Here is a 26,007-nt window from a genome sequence, read left to right as displayed (position 1 = left end):
TAAGCATGTGGATTGCATTCCTTACCAAAGGGTAAGAAGGGCTGAGCAGTGAATTGCTTCTGTCTTACATTCCATGTCTACCCTAGGCACCTATGATGTGTGGGAATGAGTTATTTTAGAAGTGGGTAAAGACAGCCTGGAATGTATCTCTGGAGAGGTGTCTGCAGTGGAATCAATTAGAAGTTGAGGGATTGAAAGGCCATGGTATATATGACAGGTCCAGGTCTCCCCAGTGTTACTGGCCAAGATGTTAGTAGGGGGGACTTAGGTAGATAGGAAGGTTGTAAGCCAGGACTAGGGAGGGATGTGGCTCAGTTGGTTGAGTGCTTGCTCAGCATACACTAAGCCCTTGGCTCAGTTCCCTGTGCTGCATAAATTGGATGTGGTAGTGTACATCTGGCACATGGGAGGTAGAAACAAGGACAATCTTCAATTCAAGGTTTTTCTTGGCTACCTAGGGAGGCCAACCTGAGCTACATGAGACCCAAAACAAAAATCCAGTGAAGCTCCTGGAAGGTTTGGTTCAAGTAGCAAAGGCAAGAAAACATCAAAGACCCAGTGCAACCCTCGCTGTCCACTGGATCCTCATAAGGAACTTGTGGGAAATGCTAGGGCCAGCTTCTTGAGCCCTGAGATCCTTGAGTGTATACTGAGCATTGTTGCTTCTGAAGCTTGCCCTAGATGATTTAGATCAAGAGATGGGTTTCAGGAGCATCAAAGAAGCAGAGCTTTGCTATTCTTAAAAAATAGCAGTATTGATCTGAGTGGCTTGCACTGCTACCTGAGGCCATGGTGCTGTCTGGACCATGCTGCCTCAGAGTGCCATGTTAGGGTCTGCGGTCCTACTACCGCCAGGGTCTGTGTTGATGTCTATGGCCCCTGTTACTACCAAAGGCCATGGCCATGCTGATGTCCACTGTTTGTGCTGCAGCCTGAGGCCATGTTGATGTCTGTGGTTTGGACTGCCTCTGAGGGCCTTTCTGGATTTGTGGTCCTACTGAAGCTGGGGACTGTGTTTGTGGCCAGAAACCATATGGGAGCCCCTGATTCACATTCTCGCCGACTGTAAAGAAAGTGCTTCAGCAGCCATAATCCGTGACCATCGTAGATGTATAGTCGGGATAGGGGACATGGAAGGCTTCTGTGACAGTCCCTACCTCAAGCCCCACCACGAAGAAGGAAACAGCCATCAAAAACAAGCCATTGAAGACAACTCTTAAATGTTAAGGATACAGAAGTGTAGCTCTCCACCAATGGCTGCTGGTTGGGGTTTGGAAAGGAAAGGACTCAGTTCTATTTAAGAGGCAGGCCACTGAGAGTTTGGCCATGCTCCAGTGAGTATATAGATAACACAGATTGGATCTGGGAAGGGAGTGTTAACAAAGTGAGGGGTGGTCCTGGAAGGACTGTAAAGTGAGTGTGATCCTGGTATATAAGAAATTCCCAAAGAACTAATAAAAATATTATATCGGGGTGGGGGGAAGCAGTAATTGGCAGTGTTCTGGGATTCTAAGTAACTCAAAAATTTTGGACTCAGGTCTGCTGATTGAGTGCCTGCTTTCTCACTTCTTTTTTAAAGACTTATGTATAATGTGTTTCTCCTGCTTGTCTGGGCATAACTATCAGTGCAGTGCCTGTGGAATCCAGAAGAGGGCATTGGGTCAGCTGGAACCAGAGCTACAGGTGGTTGTACCTCTTGTATGAATGAGGGCTGGGAACTGAACCTGAGTTCTCTGCAAGAGGACCTAGTGTTCTTAACTGCTGATCCATCTCTCCAGCCCCCTCACCCCTACTTTCAAAGAGGATATGTGACTAGCTCTCCTAGCACTATAGGAGTGAGAGTCTGCCACCAGGTTCCTGCCTCAGTTCAGAGTGTGCCTGAAAAGTAAGGATGTACTGATGCCGGCTGAGTCTAGAGTCCTACAGAGGACAAATATGTGGCTCTTCAGGTCTCACTGTAGGCGAGGAGCCATTTGGTCCTCGCAGAGAAAGCAGAGCCAGCATACAGAGAGTCTAAGGGGATAAGACTGGATACACTGGCAGATGTGGGAGAGCAGAGTTCTGTTGCTTGCAGTAAAGGCCATGGCAGGGACTTGGACCTAAGGAAGGCAAGGAGTCTGTCTCAAGTGCTTGTCTCTGCTCTTGCTATTTGGTGCTCAGATGATGTCATGTATCTTTCACAGGTTCCCCCAGATGATGCTGTATATCTTCCGAAGGTTTCCTCAAGTTCTTTGTCTCCCTGAGAATCTGAAATGATCAACTAGATGCATAGCAGATGAAAATGTCATCTTTAAAATTAGCTCTAGGACATCAGAGAAACGCAGCTTTCCCTGTGTTCACTAGCTTAATCAAGACATGCCAGCTGGCCTGCTGTCTCTGCCTTAGGGAGAACAGCAAGGGAGAAAGAGCACAGATGTAGAACCATGGCAGTGTCTTCCAAATTTCTTTAAGATGCGTAGGTGGAGTTTGGACTTTCTGACTGTAGGGAAGGTGAAACCATTTCTGCTCTAGTCTCGTTCCAAGTGTTGGTCTACTATCACAACGACGCCCCCTGCTGTTTGTGTGTAATTGCCTCTTTTGGTCTCTCTAGCCAGAATGAGATGGTCTGAATTGGGTTTGCATTTTCCTTTCTGTAGGTTGCTGATATGGAGTCTGGCAAACAGATCCAACTGATCAACAGGAAGTCTCTTCGCTCTCTCACTGCTCGGTTGCTGGTGTTATTGATGACTTGGGAAGAAGACTCTTATCTTCGCGTTGATGAGCTCAGGAGACATTATGAAACCACGCACAGTACTCCTCTTAACCCCTGTGAATATGGATTCATGACCTTGACTGAGCTACTGAAGAGTCTGCCTTACTTGGTAGAGGTGTGTGTGTGAGTGGGTCTTGAGCCTGGAGTTCTGTTAGGTCTACCTTAGTATGTGTAGAGCTGGAGGGGCACTAGAGGTCTTAAAATTGGCTGGCCATTTTTCTTTCTCTTAGTGTTTTTATCTTTTGGAATTAAAATATGATCATGCCATTTTCCTCCTTCCATTTCCCGCCCTTAATCCCTCCCTTGCTGTCTCTGAAATTCATGGTCTCCTTTGTTTAAAATAAAAATGTATTTTTACCATTAAATTATTTTATATGTATAAGTGTTTTGTTTGCATTTATATGCATCAGATGTATGCCTGGTACCCACAGAACTGAGAAGGAAAGGAGGTGTTGGCGCTCAGGGAACTGGAGGTGCTAGGAACTGAACCCAGGTTCTTTTCAGGAGCTCTATCTCTGCATTCCCTTTTTCTTTGTGTGTGAGTGTGTGTGTGTGTGTGTGTGTGTGCGCGCGCGCGCGCGCATGCACACAAGTGTGGGCGTGCATACAGTAGCAAGTGTGTGGAGGTCAGTTTCCAGGAGTATATCGGTACTCTGTGCACTTGCTGAGGCATTTGAAGTTGTATATATATACATACACAATATAAAAAATTAAAATAAAAAATGTTTCGATTAATCATGAAAAAAGATAACTGCAGCTTTTTAAAGATGAAATTTTAATTTTATGTGTACAAGTGTTTTATTTGCACACTGTACATATGACTGGGGCCCATGGAGGTTGGAAGAAAGCTTGGTGTACTCTGGAACAGGAGATTTGGGTGGTTGTGAACTGCCATGTGGGTTCTGGAAACCAAATCCAGGTCTTCTGTGAGAGGAATAATTACTCTTGCCAGCTGAACCAGCTCCCCAGCCCCAACTTTAGCTTTAAAAAACCAAACAAAACATTTTAGGGTATGAAAAGAAATGTGGTAGAAGGTATAATTTACTTTTTTTTTAAATTGCTTTTTTTGGTTTGTTGAAGTTTCTAATCTTCCTCTTTCTTCATCAGGTTTTTACAAATGATAAAGCAGAAGAGTGTGTGAAGCTCACAAGCTTATACCTGTTTGCAAAGAATGTGAGATCCTTGCTTCATACCTATCACTACCAGCAGATTTTTCTTCGTGACTTTGCCATGGCCTATACCAAATATGTTGGAGAAGCACTGCAGCCCAGAACTTATGGGTACAGTAGTGTGGAGGAGCTACTGGGAGCCATCCCACAGGTAGGTGTTTTCCTCAGCCATTGCTGACTCCTTTTATAAACCTTTATTCCTGTGCGCCAAGTAAGTTTCAGGCCTTCCTTCTAGAATGTGCTCAGTGGTCACCTAGACAGACAGGACACCTAAGCAGATGTCCTGAGTAGAATGTGGCTCGAGCAGCAAAACTGTGAATATAGAGAATGGCCCAGGCAAGGCCCACTTCCTGAGCATAGCAGTCCTGGAGGGGCAGCACTACATACGTCTGAGTTTCTGTATAGCAGGGAGGCATAGGCATACATGATGAATAGCCAGCAGCTCTGAGAGACCGTCAAACTGTTCTGGGAAATTGCTGCAAAAGAATAAAAGTGAAAAATGCAAGCGTGCTAGAGCCTAGAGTGGGAGTTGTTCCGAGGTCCTTGGTCCTCCAGGCATGAGCTTCCCTGTACTGTGGAGAAGGCAGAGGAGCCCAGCTTTACCTTTGGGAAGCATTACTGCTGTTCACAGAAGAACTGAGGGAAAGTGGAGTGGGGATAAGAAGCTAATGCAGCATCCTGTCTGCTGCCCAGTCTCCAGAAGGTATTGGTAAAGGAGTTGAACTGAGTTAAAACAAATTCTAAAACCTTCTGAAGGCACCATGACACTACACTGGACAGCACACACCTGACCCACTGAGATGAATCGCAGTCAGAACACTTTCACTATAAAAAGGAAACCTCATTTAAAGTCTTGCCTTCAGGCTCTGTATATACAATGTTTGAGATATAGCTGAATTTCTTGTTTAAGTGCTTCCAGACCCCCCACTTAATATAGGCACCTCACTCGATATAGGCAGATATTCCCAAATCCAAAACCCTCGAGTCCAAGCATTTGAGACAGAAGGTGCTCAGCCTCTGATGAAATGGGAGAATGCCTGGAAGCCAAGGGCAGGGATTAGGTGGAGAGCCTTGGGAGCCAAGGCCTACTTCCACCCTGACCAGGCTGAAGGGGCTGCGTGTTGGCATTTATGAGTTCTGACTCTGATATATGAAAAGCAGGCACAAGAGGCCCCACTCTCCTGAATGCTAGGGTACTTTCCTCTCCTTTTCCAATGCTTAACCAGGAGTATGTCTTGTGTGCAGGTGGTCTGGATAAAAGGACATGGCCATAAGAGAATTGTAGTGTTAAAAAATGACATGAAAAGTAAGTAAGCTCCCATCCCCTCCCCTGACTCCTTGTGATTCTCTCACTGACCTTTCTCTCTGATGAGCACTTTTGTCTTCTAGACCGGCTAAGCTCATTTGACCATTTCCCTGTCAATCATGAAGACCAACCTGGAATCAGCAAGCAGATGCTGGAGGTGCCAGAATCCCATCTAGTCTCAGAACTCCAGCTTGGAACAGGTACTAGAGGAAAAGCAAGAAAGTAGACAAAGCCCTCAAGTTCGGGAGGTACTTGGGGTTGGGATATGTGGAGGAAAAAGGACAGTGGGCAGTTTCATTAAAGTTAAATATATGTTAAAATTTTTAGATGTATTTTATTTAGGTGTGTGACTATTTTGCCTGCATGTATGCCTTTGGTACTGAGGAGATGGGAAGAGGGCATTGGGTCCCCTGGAATGAGAGTTAATGGATGGTTGTAAGCCACTATGTGGGCACTAGGAATCAAATTCAAATCCTCTATAAAAGTAACAAATGCTCTTAACTGCAAGAGCCATCACTCTAGACCTAAATATTCGTTTTTCCCCCAGTTTAGTTTGGTGTGTAGTTAACAACAGGTCTACATGTGCTAGTGTTGAATGATTGTGTAAGTTCCTTAAAGATGATCCCAATTCAGATGTGTTATTAATGCTTACCAGATGACTGTTTAAAACTGTGATGACAGAAGGAAAGAGCACTCAACCCCAAGTACCTTGGGACAGAGTACCAGGAAGGGTAGATGGAAGGAGATGAAAGGGTAGGTGAATTTGTCCTGATAGTCTCATGGAATTCTGCCAGAGATTGGTCAGAGTGAGTCAGCACCAAGATCGATGCACTATGCTGAGCCGAGTCATCAGGGGTTTGCTAGACTAGATTTGGAAAGGTCATAGCACAGCATACAGACCTTAAGAAGAAATGGCTCAGGGACCTGAACAATATACAATGGTGCAAACATGCTCATCCAGAATTCTGTAGACTTGGGTTCCACCATTAAGGGACCCCATGTTGTATGAGATCCCATTAAGAGGGATGTTCGTATAACATCACAAATAGCTAGAAGGATTATAGTACCTTGTTCTTAGAGAAAAGCTGTGTTTCCAGCATCTGACATTGCTGAAGCTTCTAGCTCTGCTGCCTCCTTCACTGTCCCCAACTTTTGGTGATTTTGTTTCTCCTCCAAAGGCCTTGTTCCTTTTTGGGCCTCTTCAGAGCCCACTGTTCTAAAGAACACAGTCTTCAGCAGACTCTTGGCTTTGGTGTATTGCTTGCCAGGAGTGGTCTTCTTTCTGATAATGGCATTGTTTCATTCACACACACACACACACACACACAATATGACGGGAAGCTTGATTACTTCATGCTCGATTCCTCCATGCTGACTTCTGAGGCTGAGGAAAGCCTCAGGAGGAGACCTTTGTGCCTGTCCTCTCTCTGCAGGACCTAGGCAGATGGAGCCGGAGCTTCTGCACCTGGCCGACAGCTCCCCTGTTGACCTCCTCGGTGTTCCTGTTCCTTCGTGCCTGCCGTCCCCTCAGCTAAGACCCGATCCTGTCATCCTGCAGCCCACTGATCTCATTCAGTTTGAGGAACATCCTCAAGAGCCCTTGGGTAGGTTGCACCCTGTATGCTTGGCACTTGGCTTGGTTTGGCAGATGACCCGTGATGCCCATGTAGGAGGTGTCTGATGAACATAGGGAAAAGCAGTACTGCTTTGGGTATAGAAGTACCTGTGCTGATTATTCAGCCCCTTCCCTTCCTTGTTGGGGTTTCTGCTAATAGGATTTATAAATCTGGTATAATCTAAAGTCGAGAGCTCTAAAAGAGCCCTTGAGTAATGATGAGTCCTGTCCCAGGTCCTCTGGAACTTTTGGCCTTCCCACCATGTCTGAGGTTCAGCTAATCCTTAGGCAACACCTGTCAACCCGCTACACAACATTTACCTAGGTCCCAGTGGATTCTGGGGCTTTAGGAAGCTGGTCTGAGCAAGGTATTTATGGCTTGAGGTCCTGGAGTCCTGTGACCTAAAAACCAAGAAAGGTGACCTCTTTGGTGGTTGTTTTAAGACAGAGTCTTACTGTAGCTTTTAGCTGGACTAAAACTTGCTGTATATAGACCAGGCTGGCCTCTAACTCAGAGATTCATATGCCTCCCTAGTGCTGGGATTAAATGCTGATCTCTTAACATAGTGTTAGCCCGAGGTGAAGTTCATTCGGTTTCTTACCCTGTGTCAGGTGCTGGGGCTGATGGACTATACTAGTAGTGAGGTCACCACTTCTGCCCCACAGGGTAGAGTCATTCTGCCTTTGAGGGGTCCTGGGTACTCTGTGGAAAGCCTTCACTTAACCCTTTTGTCACTTGAATTCTGACCCTTTCCTGCCTGTGCCGCCTCCTCTGTGCTGGCTCACTTGCACTACCTGCAGTCTGTAAGGCAGTGGTTGACACTGCGGCCCATGAAAGGAGCCAGCAAGAACGCAGGCCCACTGTGTGCTCTTGAAATGAGGGCTTGGGGATGGTGGAGGTGGAGAGTTGCTTCTTCACGGGGTGCTGGCCTTGTCCATGTATACAAGAACTCTTCCAAATGCTTGTGACGGAGGAGAACAAAGAGCCCGAGGAGCACAGGTCCCTGCCCGTCTGAGGAGAAGCTGGCGCTGTGTCATCCCCCGTTACTATCACTTGGCCTGTGCCTTTGGCATCAGGGGTTTCTTGATACACACAGAAGGTATCTAAGACACAGTGGTCTGTCTTTCTCGAACACATGTGAGTTACCTGTGATCTAAACTCTGATGAGAAACAGCTGACCTTTTAAAGTAGCCATGGTTCCAAGTGGCTCTTCCCTTGACTCTGTCGTCAACACTGTGACAAACATGTGGCCTCTGTAAAAAGAATGGGCAGGTATTCACTTGCTGCCTCAGAACATTCACAGGAGATATGAGTCACCAGACAGGAATAAAGGAGCAGAGTCTGAGGAAGAAAAACTGGCCTTTATATGTCTAAGAATTTGCATTCTAAAGAAAAGTGATGTGCCATTTATAAATATTTTATTTCTGTGACATACAGTATTTACCATGTAGCCAATACCTAAACTGTGACATAAGTGTGACATTTGGTGCTTTGGTTATTTGGTTTTGGGGTTTTGTTTTTTTTCTAGATAGTTTCTCTGCATAACAGCCCCGTCAACTGTCCGGGAACTTGCTCTGTTGACCAGGCTATCCTTAAACTCACAGAGATCTGACCGTTTCCGCCTCTGCCTCCTTGTCCACCCCTTAGGTGCTCTTTGTTCGTTTGTTTTTGAGACATTGTCTTGACTTGTAGCCAAGACTGGCTGTCACTGTGGTGATCTCACCTCAGCTTCCTGAGCTGGATTTATAAGCCACATACCATTCCTGGCTCTGGTGGGGTTTTATAAGATTGTTTTTGTTTTTTTAAATACAGATGAACTGATAACCAGTACTTCATATGAGCCCTAGAACTAAATCTATTTATGTTTCTGTCTTTCTAGGAGTTTTAGTTTCAAACCAAGAAGAAAAAACAGAAATTCCAATATCAGTAAAGAAGGGGAACCTGTCCTGTGAGTCCTCACCCAGTAGCCCAGCATCTGCTTCTGCTCCTCTGGGCCCCTCCTCAGAGGGCCCCAGGCCACCGATCAGCAAGGATGCAGTGGAAAGTCCAGCCAAAAAGCAGCCTAAAAATAGAGTCAAATTGGCAGCCAACTTTTCCTTTGCACCTGTAACCAAGCTCTAACTCCCATTTTGAACACAGGATTAAATTAGGACGGGGGTTAAACTGTCTGATTCTACACACACATAACCTCATTTTATGTCTTGACCCCAGAAGCCACTTTTATTAATGGTTCATAGGGAAATGTTTGTTTTGAACTTTCAGATGAACTTTTTCTTTATTTTTCCCAGTTATTTGAAAGAACTCCTCCATTAAGGAATCTGTAATATATTTACCAATTTTTTCTAGACTATTGTGAATTGTGGTGGTTGGGAAGAAATAAGTAGAGTCACTCAGCAGGAAGTGGCTTGAGTCCTATTGAGTAGCCTCTGTCATTTGTTTAAGCAAATGGATTTATGGTTGTTCAAGAAGCCAAGCATGCCCATAAGCCTGTGGGTCACACACTGGCGGATGAGTGAGTGGCAAGAGCTGACAGGAGAGTTCCTGGTTTCTAGGTGACCTGTTGGTGTGCCTTGTTTTTTATGTAACTGTGTCTGTGGTTCACCAGTGTGGCCTCATCCCATTTTTTAAAACATTTCCATTTGGGGATTCCATTTAAGAGCTTTCTAGAAAATTATTTCATGCTTCCCTTCTCTGTCCGTCCCAGTTTGATAATGATAAGGAAAGGAGATGGCCCCTGTGTCATCCATTTAAAGATCAGCATTTGACACATTGTGTGCTGAGAGGTGGTAATGGTAAAAGTCTGATTTTTTAAACTATGCATTAAATACAAAAATTGTAAATCAGCTGAGTGGTGAAGTGCTTCGAGAGGCCTCGGTTTGGTACTGTTTCCACTAAGAAGAGACCAGAGTTCTATCTGTGATGTGAAGGCCAAGGTTGATCAGCCTGTTTTTGTTCTTGTGATTTAAAGGTTGGCTGTAAATCTGGGGAAGCTCTCCATGTGAGGATGTGTGTCCGTGTTAGTTCATCTCGCTGTCTGTTAATAGCGGCTGCGTTTACTGTTACTGCTTGCTATTGGAGGCACATTTGGGTTTTCGTTTTGTTTTTGCGTTGTCTGATGTTGGCATTTGGGAAAAGCCAGCCTTTGTGGGCACTGCTTTGTGGAATGGCCTTCTCTTCTGGGCGCCTGAGGTGGCCACTTCTGAGTGGCCTCTCACCCTGTTGGAGAGACCTGACATTTACAATGGATTGTATCTGTTGGGCAAAAGAGGCAAATCCATGCTCTGAACAGAAAACCCGTAGGCACACAGTCTTCCACTAGTCAGATGGCTGCTTTGGTGGGAAATGTTTATATTTTTTTCTAGAAAGCCAGAAAATGGATTCTGATTTCATAGCCAACATTTTGATATGTGTCACAAAATTAAAGGCTGTAAAGAGATTTTTTTATTATTATTATTAGTTTTTTTCACCAAAATATTGAATGAAGCCAGTGATTCCCAGTTCTCAACACTTTGGCCTGGCCCAGATGGAGCTGCACTGGAAATGTTCTGCAGCCCTGTCACTCTTTCTGTGAGACGCCTAGAAGCACTTCTTTCTGAGGCCTCATGGCACTTCCTCTTCAAGGCCTCATGGCACTTTCTCTGCAGTCCTAGTGCATAGGAAGCAAAATGGCACATGTGCAGTTTCTTTAAGGCTTTTAAGCAGTGTAATAAAGTTGGTGTTGAGTGTAAGATGCCTTATTTGCAGACATTCTAAGACTAAGCTTTCCTGCTCAGACTTCAGGTTTGCAAGCATAGAAGGGATTATGGACTTTGAAAAGTGTCACTAAACTTACATGGAGTCATCTCAAAGGTCAGGTTCTGTGGGCAACAAAGAATAGTTGTGTACAGTGAATGGGTGTGTGTTTGCCATTTGCTGGAGTTGCCCATGAGTCTGGGGTGTGACTAGCCATGCTGTTTAAAGATTCGAAAACTCAATTGGAAGCGCGCTGAGTGTGATGTGCCCAAGAGGCCAGTCCAGTCACTATTCCTTTATCCAGAGACTTAGATAATGATGCTGTGATGTTTGTACGTGGAGATAATGAGACATTTTCTGGGTGAAGGATGTACTTGATTACTCTGTTGAAAAGACAAAAGTTAACACCAGAATCCCCTTTCCTAGATTCCCGTCTTGTACTGTTTGCTTTTGATGAGGCTTGGGGTGTCCCAAGTTTTTCTTAACTGTCTTTGTTTGAACACTTTTTTGGGGGGGTGGGGTTCAAGTGCTGTTTGTGTGTTGGGACCAAACAGTTGTCAATAAACTTTATGAGCCAGCATCTGTAATGAGTGCTTTTGTTTGTGGGGTGGGATTATGAACCAGTCTGGCCAACTCTTTTTAGATGGCCTCAGCTTTTCATCTCTCCTGAAATGTTATGCATTTAAGCTGGAGATGTGAGTAGCTCAGTTGGAGTGCTTGCTTCGAATTCACAAAGCCCTGGGTTCAATTCCTGGCACTGTGTCCTCTGTCATTTCAGCTCTCTGGAGGTGGAGGCAAGAGGACTGGAAAGTTCTATCATGTAGAAAGTTGTAGGTCAGTCTGCATGAGGCAGGCTAGTGTGGCATTTAATGGATGCTGAAGGCCGAAGCAGACTAGACTGTTGCCACTGTATGCGTACAACCTGGATTTTCCAGCCCTGCGTCCTGTTCCACAAGTGGAAGACAACCTCCCAGTTAGAGCCAGAATGAATCCTAGGTTCTCCCTTTGAGACATATGTACTGTCTGTAGGTCTGGTTTCTGTCCCTTGATAAGCTTGATTAGACAAGACTGGGAAGGAAAGACCTCAGTTTCAACTGTAGAGCCCCTACCCCAGCCCAGTCTCTACCTTTGGAAGAACAAGACAAGTTGCTTCTTTGTGTGAGATTTGAGAAAGTGTTACGTACTCCCAATAACCACTGGACAGTGCCTTCAAACACCTTTTACCATAGCAAAGTTTTACACAAAATGTTGAGGGAGGTGGCGAGGGCTCAGTGAGTGGTGCTGACTGCACAAGCATGAGACCCAGTTTCACTCCAGCACACGCCTAAAATACTAGGCATGGTGTCTAGACCTGTAATCCTGGTGCTGGGGCAGACACATCACTAGAGCTAACTGGCCAGCCAGCCTAGCCATGGGTAAGGACCGTGTTCATTGAGAGACCCTGGCTCAAAAACCAAGGTAAGTGGTAAGACACCTAATGTTGATCTCTGGTCAGTGTGTGCATCTGTGTGTATGTAATATCCTACACATCAGACAAGTCATAACACAAAACGAGGTAGTTTGAATATGCTTAGCCCGGGGAGGGGCATGCTAAGAGGTGTGGCCTTGGAGGAAGTGTGTCACTGTGATCATGGGTTTAGCCACAGGATACAGTCTGCTCTTGGCTTCCTTTCAATAAAGACAGAACTCTTGGCTCTCACAACACCATGTCTTTCTGCATGCTGCCATGCTTTCTGCTGTGATAACAGACTGAACTTCTGAAAGTATAAGCCAGCCAAGTAAATGTCCTTTATAAGAGTTGCCTTGGTCATGGTGTCTCTTCATAGCAATGGAAACCCAAACTAAGACAGTTATAATAATTTTGTGGTTGGGGCCACCATAAAGGGTTTGTAACATTGAGAAAGTTGAGAACCACTGACCTAGAGTGTTTTAGTTAAGCAGGAAGGAAATTGGTGGAGTGCTGGGGGTACAGAGGGTGGTGGAACTGTTGGAGAAAGAACATCTAATTCATGGGTCAGTCTCCTCACATGACAAACTCATTTCCTCCTTCATATACATGCTGGAAGATTTGTTTAGTGTCCTGAGGCGCTTTGCAACTTTGGATCCTGGGGGAAGAGTTTCTGAACTATGTCATAGATGGGATTTAGAAATGTGGCAAATCCTATACTAGCGGTACTAAGACTCAGATTATTCATCATGGGTCCAGCCCTGGGGAGGCACAGGAATTTGGGAAAGAACATGGCGTGAGGCCTTGGCTTACAGAGCTGTATCATCTGTCCTCTGCAATGTCACTCCACTTACCTTGAGAGCAGCACCCACTCTGTCAGAACCATAGCACAGCTCAGCAGCCTTCCTATTTCTAGTTTCCTGTCTGCTGATTTGCTAGTGGCAGGTTCATTTATCACATGCCTGACTCTAAGCTCCCCCTAGTCTTGTGCCTTTCTGTGTTTTACAGGCTGGGTACTGGAGGTGTAGAAAATGAATACAGAGACCTGGCTTCCCTCCAGGGAGTGTCACTGGAGTGTTAATCTGAGCAGTGTAGCTCTGCTGTGAAGTCCCCTTTTTTTTGTTAAGCCTAATATGCAAGGAGATTCAGTTATTCCAAGCTCCACACTGACTTCTGTCTCCCTCACTAGGATACAAAGTTTACATAATCCATTTCCCAGCACCTGCCAAGGACTGCATTAACCATTGGAATTATCTCACACATCCACAAGTTGAAACATGCTGGATGTTTGTTAAGCCAGCTGGCCTCAGCACTCTGGCCCAGCCATGATGCTCACCTGCTGCCTTGTACAGGACAGCTCAAGACTTCAGGTGCCTGAACCCAGCTCACATGTTATATGGACTTCAAGTTCATCACCTCTCTATTCTGAGCCTTCGTTTCCCCATCTACCAACTGGAGATGATGGATCTATTGTCCTGTAGTATGGCAGTGAGCAGAGATGCACGACAAGAGGCCATGTGATAAGAAGCCAGAAATGTGGCTCAGCAGTTAAGAGTGTCATTTTGTAGAGGACGATAGTTCAAGCTTACAACCTCCTCTAACTCCAGCTCTAGGGAGGTAACACCCTGATACCCTCTTCCGGCCTCCATAGCTACCTGCACACATACAGCACCTACATGCACACACACACACACACACACACACACACACACACACACACACACACACACTGTGATGGTTTGCATATGCTTGGCCCAGGGAGTGACACTATTAGAAGGCGTGGCCTTGTTGGAGGAAGTGTGTCACTGGAGGGTGGGCTTGGAGACACTCCTCCTAGCTGGCTGAGGATGCTCAGTCTGTTCCTGGCTTTCTTTGGGTGAAAATGTAAAACTCTCAGCTCTTCCTGCACCATGCCTGCCTGGATGCTGTCATGTTCCCTCTTGATGGTACTGAACTGAACCTCTGAACCTGTAAGCCTTCCCCAATTAAATGTTATTTATAAGACTTGCCTTGCCTTGGTCATGGTGTCTGTTCACAGCAAAAAAACAAAACAAAACAACACCACCTCCCCCTCCCCCCAAAAAAACCCTAATTAAGAGACACGCATAAACACACACCTGTAAATAAAAATGAAAAGTTCAAAATTGAATAGGTAAAATAAGGAGGCTGGGAAGAGGAGCTCCTGGAAGATGTGAGGCACACCTAGAGACTGAGGTAGATCATGAACCTGTGTCACAGGCTGACCGATGTGACTGTATTTCTGAAGAGAGGAGGTAGCTTTGAGAGTGTCAAAGAACAGATTAAGAGATTCAAGAAGTTTGCCAGTTAGTAGTAGAGCACTAACATGTACAAGTTCCAGCCCCAGGAAGAAAACAAGTACATTCAGGAGGCAACGGGAGATTAGGAAGATGGATATGGCAAGTCTATGGCCACCTCTAAAGAAGCAAGGCTAGGGGATGCTGAGAAAGATGGCAATGGGAGCCTAGAGCTTTGTGTTTAAATGCAACAAGAAGAAAATGTACTGTCAGGGATACCGTAGCATGAGCAATGGAAGATGATTTTCCTACTGCGTCCTTAGGACTTGAGCCACGGAGTTCTGCCTTTTCTTCAACTGTGCAGTGGGGATAATAGGATCTGCCTCTGCGGCTGATGGGAGACACTAACAAGGTGATGTTGTGCATGTTACTTAGTGCAATGAATAGAATCCCTGTTGTCGTCCTTGATGCTTTACAGAGGCTCCAGTCTGGGTGTGTGTGGGAGGTGTCAAAATTCCCCAGCTTTGTGTAGCCCTGGTGATCAGAGATCATCATCTCTCAATTTCATCTGGTCCTGTCCTGCTTAAAGTCCAAATAGATGTTTGTGCTGTAGCTTTTACAGTTTCGTGTAAGAGTTACACTGTGTGTGTGTGAATGCACATGTACAGATTTGGCCACTGGATGTCAAGGACAACTTTCAAGAGGCGATTCTCTCTCTTGAGGCAGGGTCTCTCTTGTCTACTGCGCTGTGTATTTCAGGCTACCAGACCAGAGAGCTTCTGGGTGAGTGTCTGGCTCCTGCTCTCCTCTCCTGTAGGAATGCTAGAATTGCAAATGCCTTCTCTTCCGTCTGGCTTTTAAGGTGGGTGTGGTAGTTTGAATGAGATATCTCCCAAAAGTCTTGTGCCTTTGAATACTTAGCTCCTTTTTGGTGGCCATTTGGGGGGGAAGGGGTTGAGAGGTGTGACTGTGCTGGAGGAAGTATGTCACTGGTTGTGGGCTTTGAGGTTCCAAAAGATCCCCACCATTCCCAGTGTGCTTTTGTTCCCTCTCCTCTGTCCTGCCACAATGCCTCACTGCACCACCATGAACTCTAGAACCATAAGCCACATTAAATGTTTTTTTTTTAATATGCTTCCTTGGTCATGGTATTTTATCACAATATTGTAAAAGTAACTAATACAGTGGGACATGGGCATGAAACTTTGATTATCAGGCTTATGTGACAAGTACTTTTACCCATGAAACCATCCTGCTGGTCCTAGATACTCATTTTCAAAAGCAATAAGACAGGAGTATAATATAGGTCAGCTAGGAACTTAGTGGGAGTACTGAATGCTGGGAACTTATTGGGGTAAGTACCGGAGGCAGGATATCTGTGAGGGACTGGTTTAGTCCCTTTGCTTGCTATGTTTTTCATGGGGAAGGGACAACAGAGCCCTCTGTGTGTGTGTGGTCTTGTGTTTTGAATTACAGTGTGAAGGATTCTAAAAAACTGGTTAAGAAATCTACCCCAATTTCATGTCTACCTGTAATGGTTCATCATATTAGCGTGGTTAGACTAAGGGGTAGGTACCTGGTGATCAATTAAGCATACCTCTAAGTGTGTCTCTGAAGGTATTCTCAGAGAGAGAAGACCTGCCCTGAATGTGACAGAATGACATCTTACAGGACTAGAAGTGGGAAGTGAGGTGAGATAGACATTGCTGCCCACTGTGAGGTGTGATGTTCTCCAGCATGTGGACAGATCCCTCTAGGACCATAGACCCCATCTTTCTCCTTTAAGCTGTTTGTATCAGGTATTCTGTCATCGCAACAAAGTCTAAGCGAAGCAGCCTAGACTTTAGAATGTGGTCTTAACTGAAGTAGGATTTTTCCATAAGATCATAAGGTCAGACTTAATTAGGGGGCTCTAACTCCATCATTGGTGTTTCACATGATGAGAGAGGATATACAGAGAAGAATCCCTGGAGACAGGTAGGGATGGGCACACTGAAGCCAACCAAGGCCTAAGATTTCTAAGAACTAGATGAAGCAAAGAGGGCCACTGCACATGCATAGCTTTGCTAGTGAAAGCCATAGAGACCCTTCAGGTTGGATTTCAGTGGTGCTAAGCCTCTGGTTTGTGCTCACTTATGGTTGTTCTAGGACATCAACGTAGCCTGACATCATACATGGTCTAGGGTACGGAAGAAGGACACAGTGTCCCCTAAGGTCAGTATTTTGACAAATGCCCTAGTGAGCATCCTCACTGTTAGGTTGTCAAGATGTAGTATGTTGGCCGAAGTAGGAAACTCACCTGAGACAGCATGCAGGCCTGATGTACACTGTCCATCTACCAAGATGTCAAGTCCCACAACTGGAACTAAAGTCACCTTTATTGTGGTGGCACTACAGATCCATTTCAGGTTTACATTTTTTCATGATAGAGGTCTTATTTAGCTTTAAAATCAACATATAGCCAAGGATGTCCTTGAACTTCTGACCTTTCACCTCCACTTCCTCCCTTTCTCCCAGTTCTATGTTTCAGGACTTGCACTGCTACATTCAGTTTACACACAACTTGAGATGGAACTCAATGCTTTGTTCATGCAAGACAAGCACTCTACACACTGAGCTATATCCCAAGCCAAGTTTACAAAACTGCCTAGAATCTAAAAATGGAAATAGAATCATTAAAGAAAACTCAAATGGAGACAGCCCTGGAGATGAAAACCTAGGAAAGAGAACGTGAGTCACAGATGCAAGCATCACCAACGGAATACAATACATGGAAGAGAGGATCTCAATGGCAGAAGGTTCAGTAAAAAGCATTGACACAACAGTCAAGGAAAATACAAAAGCGAAAAGCTCCCAGCCCAAAACACCTAGGAAATCTAGAACAGAATGAGAAGATCAAACCTGAGGATAACAGGTATAGAAGATAGTGAAGATTTTCAACTCAAAGGGCCAGCAAACATTTTCAACAAAAATGTAGAAGAAAACTTACCTGACCTAAAGAAAGAAATACCCATAAACATACAAGAAGCCTACAGAGAACCAGACAGATGAAACCAGAAAAGAAATTCCTCTCATCATATAATAATTAAAACACCAAATACAGGCTGGAGAGATGGCTCAGTGGTTAAGAACACTGCTCTTCCAGAGGTCCTGAGTTCAATTCCCAGCAACTACATGGTAGCTCACAACCATCTGTAATGGGATCTGATGCCCTCTTCTGATGTGTCTTAAGACAGTAACAGTGCACTCACATACATGAAATAAATAAATAAATCTTAAAAAAAAAACCCACCAAAATGGACAGAACAAAGAAAGAATATTGAGAATAGTAAGAAAAAAAATCAAGTAATATATAGAGGCAGACTTATAAGAATTACACCAGACTACTCAGCAGAGACTATAAAAACCAGAATATCCCGGGCAGATATCACACAGATTCTAAGAGAACACAAATGCCAGTTCAGGTTACTATACCCAGAAAAAATTGCAATTACCATAGATGGAGAAACCAAAATATTCCAAGACAAAACCAAATTTACACAATATCTTTCCACAAATACAGCCCTACTAAGGATAATAGAAGGGATAATCCAACATAAGGAGGGAAACTACACCCAAGAAAAGCAAGAAATAAATCTTTTCACAACAAACCCAAAATAAGAGAAACACACAAACATAATTCCACCTCTAACAACAAAAATAAGAGGAACCAACAATCATTGGTCCCTAATATCTCGCAACATCAATGGACTCAATCCCTCAACAAAATGTCACAGACTAACAGACTGGATATGTAAACAGGATCCAACATTTTTCTGCATTCAGGAAACATACCTCAGAGTCAAAGACAGACATAACCTCAAAGTAAAATAATGAGAAAAAAATTTTCCCAAGCAAATGGTCCCAAGAAACAAGCTAGAGTAGCCATTCTAATATCCAACAAAACAAACTTTCAACCAAAAGTTATCAAAAATGGGGAAGAACACAACATAGTCATCAAAGAAAAAAATCCACCAGGATGAACTCTCAATTCTAAATATCTATGCCCCATATGCAAGGGCACCTATATTTGTAAAAGCCATGCTACTAAGGCTCAAATCACACATTGAACCTCACACAATAATTGTAGGAGATTTTAACACCCCACTCTCACCAATGGACAGATTATAGAAACAGAAATTAAAAAGAGACACAGTGAAACTAAATGGAGTTATGAACAAATGGATTTAACAGATAATCTACAGAACATTTCACCCTAAAACAAAAGAATATACCTTATTCTCAGCACTTCATGGAACCTTCTCAAAAATCATCCAAATACTCAGACACAAAACAAACCTCTACAGATACAAGAACATTGAAATAATCTCATGCATTGTATCAGACCACCACAGACTGAGACTGGTCTTCAATAGCAACAAAAACAACAGAAATCCCAAGTACATGTGGAAGCTGAACAACAATCTACTCAATGATAACTTCATCAAGGAAGAAATTTTTAAAAAATTAAAGACTTCTTAGAATTCAATGAAAATTAAGGCACAACGTATCAAAACTTATGGACACAATGAAAGCAGGACTAAGAGGAAAACTCATAGTTCTAAAAGTGCCTCCATAAAGAAATCGGAGAGATAATACACTAGCAGGCATTATCTAGTTCTAGAGCGCTCATCTGAACGCTCTAGAACAAAAAGAAGCAGACACACTCAAGAGGAGTAGACAGCAGGAAATAATCAAACTCAGGGCTGAAATCAACCAAGTTAACACAAAAAGAACTATACAAAGAATCAACAAAACTAGGAGCTGGTTCTTTGAAAAAACCAACAAGATAGACAAACCCTTAGCCAAACTAACAAGAGGGCACAGAGACAGTATCCAAATTAACAAAGTCAATAATTAAAAGGGAGACATAACAACAGAAATGAGGAAATTAAAAAGATAATAAGATCCTACTACAAAAGTCTATACTCAACAAAACTGAAAAACACAGATGAAATAGATGATTTTCTAGACAAATATCAGGTACCAAAGTTAAAATAGGATCAGATAAACCATCTAAACAGCCCCATAACCCCCAAGATAATAGAAGCAGTCATCAGAAGTCTCCCAACCAAAAAAAGCCCAGGGCCAAATGATTTTAGTGCAGAATTCTATTAGACAAAGAAGATCTAATACCAATACTCCTCAAACTATTCCATAAAATAGAAACAGAAGGAACACTACCCAATTTTTTCTATGAAGCCACAGTTACACTGATGCTTAAGCCACAAAAAGACCCAACAGAGAAAGAGAACTACAGTCCAATTTCCCTTATGAATATTGACGCAAAAATACTTAATAAAATTCTCAAAAACCAAATCCAAGAACACATCTAAACAATCATCCACTGTGATCAAGTAGTCTTCATCGAAGGGATGCAGGAAGAGTTCAATATATGGAAATCCATCCATGTAATCCACTATATAAACAAAATCAAAGAAAACCCCACATGATAATTTCATTAGATGCAGAAAAAACCTTTAGCAAAATATAACACTCATTCAAGTTAAAAGTATTAGAGAGATCAAGAATTCAAGGTGCATATCTAAATATGATAAAAGCAATATACAGCAAACCAATAACCAGCATAAAACTAAATGGAGAAAAACTCAAAGCAACCCCATTAAAATCAGGGACAAGACAAGGCTTACCACTCTTTTCCTACCTATTCAATATAGTACTCAAAGTTCTAGTCAGAACAATTAGACAACAAAAAGATCAAAGGAATACAAATTGGAAAAGAAAAAGTCAAATTATCACTACTTTCAGATGATATGATAGTATATACAAACAATCCAAAAATTCTATCAAAGAGCTCCTACAGCTAATAAACAACTTCAGCAAAGTGAGTGGATATAAAATTAACTCAAAAAAATCAGTAGCCTTCCTCTACTCAAAGAATAAAGGGACTGAGAAAAAAATAGGAGAACTATACCCTTTGTAATAGTCACAAACAATATAAAATATCTTGGTGTGACTCTGACCAAGCAAATGAAAGATCTGTATGACAAGAACTTTAAGTTCCTGAAGAAAGAAACCAAAGAAGATCTCAGGAGATGGGAAGATCTCCCATGCTCATGGATTGGAAGGATCAACATTGTAGAAATGGCCATCTTACCAAAAGCAATCTACAGAGTCAATGAAATCCCCATCAAAATTCCAACTCAATTCTTCATAGAGTTAGAAAGAGCAATACTCAAATTAATTTGGAATAACAAAAAATATAGAATAGTGAAAATTATTCTCAACAATAAAAATAAATCACCATCCCTGACCTTGAGGTCAGTATATACTATAAAGCAATAGTGATAAAAACTGTATGGTATTGGTACAGAGACAGGAAATCAATGGAAAGAATTGAAGATCCAGAAATAAACCCACACACCTATTGTCACTTGATCTTTGACAAAGGAGCTAAAAACAGCCCATGGAAAAAAGAGTGTTTTCAACAAACGGTGCTGGCTCAACTGATGGTCAGAAGAATGCAAATTGATCTTTCCTATCTCCTTGCACAAAATTCAAATCCAAATATATCAAGGACCTCTACATAAAACCAGATATATTGAATCCAATAGAAGAGAAAGTGAGGAAAAGCCTCAAATACTTGAGCACAGGAGAAATTTTCCTGAACAGAACACCAATGGCTTATGCTCTAAGATCACGAATTGAGAAATGAGACCTCATAAAATTGAAAAACTTCTGTAAAGCAAAGGACACTATCAATAGGACAAAACAGCAGCCCACAGATTGGGAAAAAATATTTTTCAACCCTACATCCGATAGAAGGCTAATATCCAAAATATATAAATTACTCAAGAAATTCCTATTAAAAAGTGGAGTACCGAGCTAAACAAAGAATTCTCAATTAAGTAACACTGAATGGCTGAGAAACACTTAAACAAATGTTCAACATCCTTAGTCATCAGGGAAATGCAAACCAAAATGACCCTAAGATTCTACTTCAGGGGCTGGAGAGATGGCTCAGGGGTTAAGAGCACTGACTGTTCTTCCAGAGGTCCTGAGTTCAAATCTTACCAACCACATGGTGACTCACAACCATCTCTAAAAAGATCTGATACCTCTTCTGGTGTGTCTGAAGACAGCTATAGTATACTCACATACAATTAAAAAAAAAAAAAAGATTCTACCTCACACCAGTCAGAATGGCTAAGATCAAAAACTCAGGTGCTAGAAAATGTTGGTGAGGATGTGAAAAGGAACACTCCTCCATTGCTGGTGGGACTACAAGCTAGTAAAACCACTTTAGAAATCAGTCTGGTGGTTCCTTAAGGCCCAGCTATACCACTCTTGAGCATATTTATGAAAGATGCTCCATCACATAACAAGGTCACATGCTCCACCATGTTCACAGCAGCCTTATTTATAACAGCCAGGAGCTGGGAAGAACCCAGATGTCCTTCAACAGAGGAATGGATACAAAAAATGTGATACATTTACACAATGGAGTACTATGCAGCGATTAAAAACAATGACTTCATGAAATTCTTAGGCAAATGTATGGAATTAGAAAAATATCATCCTGAGTGAGGTAACTCAGATACAAAAGAACACACATGGTATGCACTCACTTATAAGTGGACACTAACCCAAAAACTCACAATTCCAATGGTACAACCTACAAACCATGGAGCGTAGAAGGAAGACCAGGGTGGGGTGGATGCCTCAGTCCTGCATTGAAGGGGGGACAGGATGAGTGTAGGAGGTGGAAGGAGTGGGGGACAAGGGAGGGAGAAAGAAGGGGGAAGAAATAAGGGTGGTATATCAGAAACTGGAGGAGATGTGAGAGGGGATATAGAGGGTCAGGAAATCAAACAAAAATAGGTAGCAGGGATGATGAGGAACTGGGGATAGAAACTGGAGGGTCCCAGACACCAGAGAAATACAAGGTTCCCTGGGAATGACTTTAGTTGTAATGTGCAGAGAAGGGGGAGAAAGAACCTGTGGAGACCACCTTACAACAGATAGACACTGCCCTGGTTGATGGATGGGGCTACCCACCCATCTCAAAGTTTGGTTTTTTTTTTTTTTTTTTAACCCAAAAATGTTTCTGTCCAAAGGAAGAACAGGGACAAAAAAATGGAACAAAGACTGAAGGAAGGGCCAATCGGGGACTGCCCCACCTGGGGAGTCATCATGTCTGCAGACACCAAGCCCAACATTGTTGCCATGGTCAAGAAGCACTTGCTCACAGGAGCCTAGTGTGGTGTTTCCTTGGAAGGTCAGGTCAGCAACTGACCAATACAGATGTGGATGCTTGGAGCAACTCAGGGAACCTGCTGAGGGAGCTGGCAGAAGGTCTGGAGGGCAGAGGGGGATTGCAACCCCATTTGGAAGAACCACATAGGCTGGCCTGACCACCCAGTTCTCCCAGAGTCTAGACCACCAACCAAGGAGTGTACCTGGAGGGACCCATGGCTCCAGATACATATGTAGCCTTGCCTGACAGCAATAGGAGGGTAGGCCCTGGGTCCCAGGGAGGCTTGATGGCCCAGAATAGGGGGTGCTGAAGCAGTGGGGCAGGAGCGTGTGGGTGGGTGGGGGATCACCCTCATACAAGCAAAAGGGATAGGGGAGGACACATAGGGTGTTGGTGAAGGGGTAACTGGAAAGCGAGACATCATTTGAGATGTAAACGATGAAATGATTAATAAAAATAAGTAAATAAAAGTATTTTCTAAGTACATGAGTTATATCTATAATCAAAAAAGGTAAGAAGTTATAAAATGTTGTGTTATAGTCTTTATTTTTATTTTCTCTGATGGATAGTTTGCACACCAGCAAATTTTGACTGGTGCTAAGTACTTAGGCCAGTCATAACACACATATACGCACAGAGTTCACACAGGCTGTGCTGGGCTGGCCATGGCAAATGTACATCAAGTTACACAAGAGAAATTGTGGGGCTAGTTCAAACACACCACCAGACAATGGGACATAGTTGGGTTAGGCTTCTTCTCCTGCCTGTCAGTGTGTGTTGGGCCAGCAGTGTGACCTCCCACTTCGACTCCCTTGCAGCAGCCCTGGGTGAAGAGTATGTGATTGGTATCTCTTCTGGGTCCCCTTCTCATCCACTCTGGCCACAGCTCCCCACTCTGCTCCACTGTGGGCTGGACATGGCGAATCATGGAAGAGCCTGGATCCTGGCAGATACACACCAGGATGGGACAGAGCAGAAGGTATAAACCCAACACCACACACAATCTCAGCCTTCATAGACAGGCCAGTATCTCTAGGGTGATTACAATGGAGCCTTAGAGATACGTGGGCTGTGTGGAACCCTCCAAGCTACAGTCCCTGGGAGAGGGCAACAGGAAAAAGGACTTGTATCTGACAGCAAAGCTGGGAGGGTGGATGGGGTCCAACACGGTGCTAGATTATTAAAATTCACAGCTATACACACCTGGGGATTATGCCCCTTTCCCAGTTTGTTTGCATGGTGGGTTAGATACACCTAGAGAAAAGTGAAGGTATATTGTTTTAAGGGAGGGGCTTTTTTGGTGGTTAGATAAATGATAAGACAGATTCCTGGGTTGGGCATGCTCTGGGGAGGGCCATGCGACGGAGAGGGGCTCTCTATTGCTACAGTCTGTACAGGCTGGGCCCACCTGCTATACCATAGCCCCTGATAGCAGTCATGGGCTTGCCTTCAACCCCTTCTGCCTTGGAAAGCTCTTGGACCTCTGTGAAATGGAGGCTATGAGGGCAAGAGGGTGGGAGGGAGGCCCCTACAGCTCTGGGGCACCCACATAGGGGCTACATGATGTTGCACTGGGTGGCCCCACAGCAATCCTTGATGAGTGCCAGCCCTGTCTTGGCCACTGTTGGCTTGCTAGGTGGGGGCTCTGCCTTCTTCTCTGCCCGGGAGCCTGCAGCAATGGAAAAGCAGAGAGAGAAAAAAAGTTAAGGAGAAGAAAGCCTTGCCTACTGGCAGTCCAACCCAACCCACCCCAACCCAACCCACCCCAACCCAACCCAACCCAACCCAGCCCAACCCACCCCATCCAACCCACCCCAACCCACAGTTAAGCTTTATGCTGACAATGTGGAGAACTGCCATGCATCTCATGCGCATCATTCCTGGACTCTGTTTCAGCCATTCTTTAGTTCTCCTAGTCGGTTCCTCTCATCATGTGAGCGTCCAGATTTAGCATAGGAAACATGGAAAGGTTTGTTCAAGGTAATTCAACCTGAGGGTTCATACCTTTCTTTTTTTTTTTTTTTTTTTTTTTGGAGGTATAACTTTAAATGTGTAATTCAGGAACTAGGAGCTCCTAGGACCAGCATTTTAACCCAGCCTTTCATAACTGTCGCCTTACTTTCTATCACACAACAGGACACTGCAACAGCAGCACAGGCTGCTTCAGCCTCTTCACCTCTGCAGATGCTGAAACCACTTCTCCAATATATAGAGGAGCTGGAAATTTGATTTCCTGGGAAAGAAACACACAGCCTGGCCCTGGCATTTCAGTGCCCAGGAGAGCCGAAATAAGTCCACTTATCAAAACTCCATGCACAAGTGTCTTTCCAAACTTCGTGTGTTTTGCAAAATCTTCACTTAAATGCAAAGGATTGGCATCTCCCGTTAACTCTGAGAAGGTAGCCACATCCCGCTGTGTGAAGGCTCTGCTGAGCTCTGCTCTGTCTCCAACTTTCATGTGCACGTACTGAAAACACTGCCCTGTTGGTACCACATGATGTTCAGTCTCCTCTGAAGCCCATTCCACATCTTCAGCATCTCCAAATGTCATCAGCAGGGGCTTTAGCCTGCCTGTTTCCAGTCTGTAGATACCTAAAGACAGTGTGGAGAGGTGGAGGCGTCTGGAACTGTAAGAGTATTCAATCCAGTGTGTTCCCTGCTATTGCCAGATAATGCAAGGAGAAAGGGAGACACCTGAATCACTCTGAAGGCACATTTCTTGCTTTTATAGGCTCCAAGCAAGGTCAAAGAGCTCCACAATTTGGCCAGACCACTGCTGCACACTCTCAAGATGGCTGACAATGTCTTCTCATCATAGGTGAGAACACCCAGAGGTCCACAGGTAAAGCAGCACCAGTGTCCCCAAACAGGTCTTTCAGGGCTGAAACAAGCAGCTGTTTGAACTGGGCTACATTAAGTCCAACTCCGTGTTCTTAAAACTGTAGGCAGACTTTCATGTGGTGCTGCTCCGAGGGGCTCTTGTGAACCACTCTTTCATAGGCAGTAGCTGGCACCTTCCAACATGGGTACCCGCCGTGCATGGTTAAGCCATCCCGGTGCAGAACAAAGCCGCTCACTGGAATAGCCACGTTCCCGTCTCTTGCACGCTGCTAGAACTCGGCACGGGTCAGAGCTCCCACCCAGCAGCCCAAGTTTGGGCTGAAAAACTGGAGTATTTACATTTGACTCCGTTCCGAACTGCCCCACAGACACACGGGCTCATACTTTTCAGTTTAGGAAGATGGTCATGTTATCTTTTCAGAACACAGAAAAAAGGTCGTCCTTCATGTTGGCCTCTTCAGAATACCTATCAGATATTTACAGCTTGCCACTCAGTGTCCTCTGTTTGTAGAAGCTGCTGTATTTCCCACTGTCTGCGGTTTGTTCAGATTGCTGAGTAATCTGCTTAAGGCTGCCTTCCGTTTTAAGCATACTTTCTTATTTTTCTTTTCTTTCTTTCTTTTCTTTCTTTC

General features: G+C 44.0%; 2 protein-coding genes and 2 pseudogenes across 8 annotated transcripts in view; 1 reads left to right on the top strand and 3 right to left on the bottom strand.

Moving 5' to 3' along the window:
* The window catches only part of MARF1 (meiosis regulator and mRNA stability factor 1), a 41,524-nt gene extending 30,396 nt beyond the window's left edge, over nt 1-11,128 (top strand). For all 4 annotated transcript variants that reach the window (XM_080942028.1, XM_080942027.1, XM_080942025.1 and 1 more), the window contains 6 exons: nt 2,637-2,867; nt 3,860-4,072; nt 5,167-5,227; nt 5,311-5,427; nt 6,661-6,831; nt 8,723-11,128. In XM_080942028.1, coding sequence (XP_080798154.1) covers nt 2,637-2,867; nt 3,860-4,072; nt 5,167-5,227; nt 5,311-5,427; nt 6,661-6,831; nt 8,723-8,964 — 1,035 coding nt within the window. In that variant the 3' untranslated portion in view covers nt 8,965-11,128. The remainder of the gene's footprint in view (nt 1-2,636; nt 2,868-3,859; nt 4,073-5,166; nt 5,228-5,310; nt 5,428-6,660; nt 6,832-8,722) is intronic.
* A 12,962-nt stretch (nt 11,129-24,090) lies between these two features.
* The window catches only part of BMERB1 (bMERB domain containing 1), a gene marked incomplete at both ends in the record, with an annotated part of 93,530 nt that continues 91,613 nt past the window's right edge, over nt 24,091-26,007 (bottom strand). For both annotated transcript variants that reach the window (XM_080908140.1, XM_080908141.1), the window contains one exon: nt 24,091-24,203. In XM_080908140.1, coding sequence (XP_080764266.1) covers nt 24,091-24,203 — 113 coding nt within the window. The remainder of the gene's footprint in view (nt 24,204-26,007) is intronic.
* LOC308440246 (hydroxyacyl-thioester dehydratase type 2, mitochondrial-like) lies at nt 24,592-25,063 on the bottom strand (annotated as a pseudogene). The gene has a single exon. The product of its transcript is annotated as a hydroxyacyl-thioester dehydratase type 2, mitochondrial-like (transcript).
* On the bottom strand, nt 25,127-25,575 carry LOC308440245 (ribonuclease P protein subunit p14-like; annotated as a pseudogene). Its single transcript has one exon. The product of its transcript is annotated as a ribonuclease P protein subunit p14-like (transcript).

This window comes from Micromys minutus (genome assembly GCF_963924665.1).
Source record: "Micromys minutus genome assembly, chromosome: 31".
NCBI lineage: Eukaryota > Metazoa > Chordata > Mammalia > Rodentia > Muridae > Micromys > Micromys minutus.
This window is presented reverse-complemented; position numbering and strand designations above follow the sequence as displayed.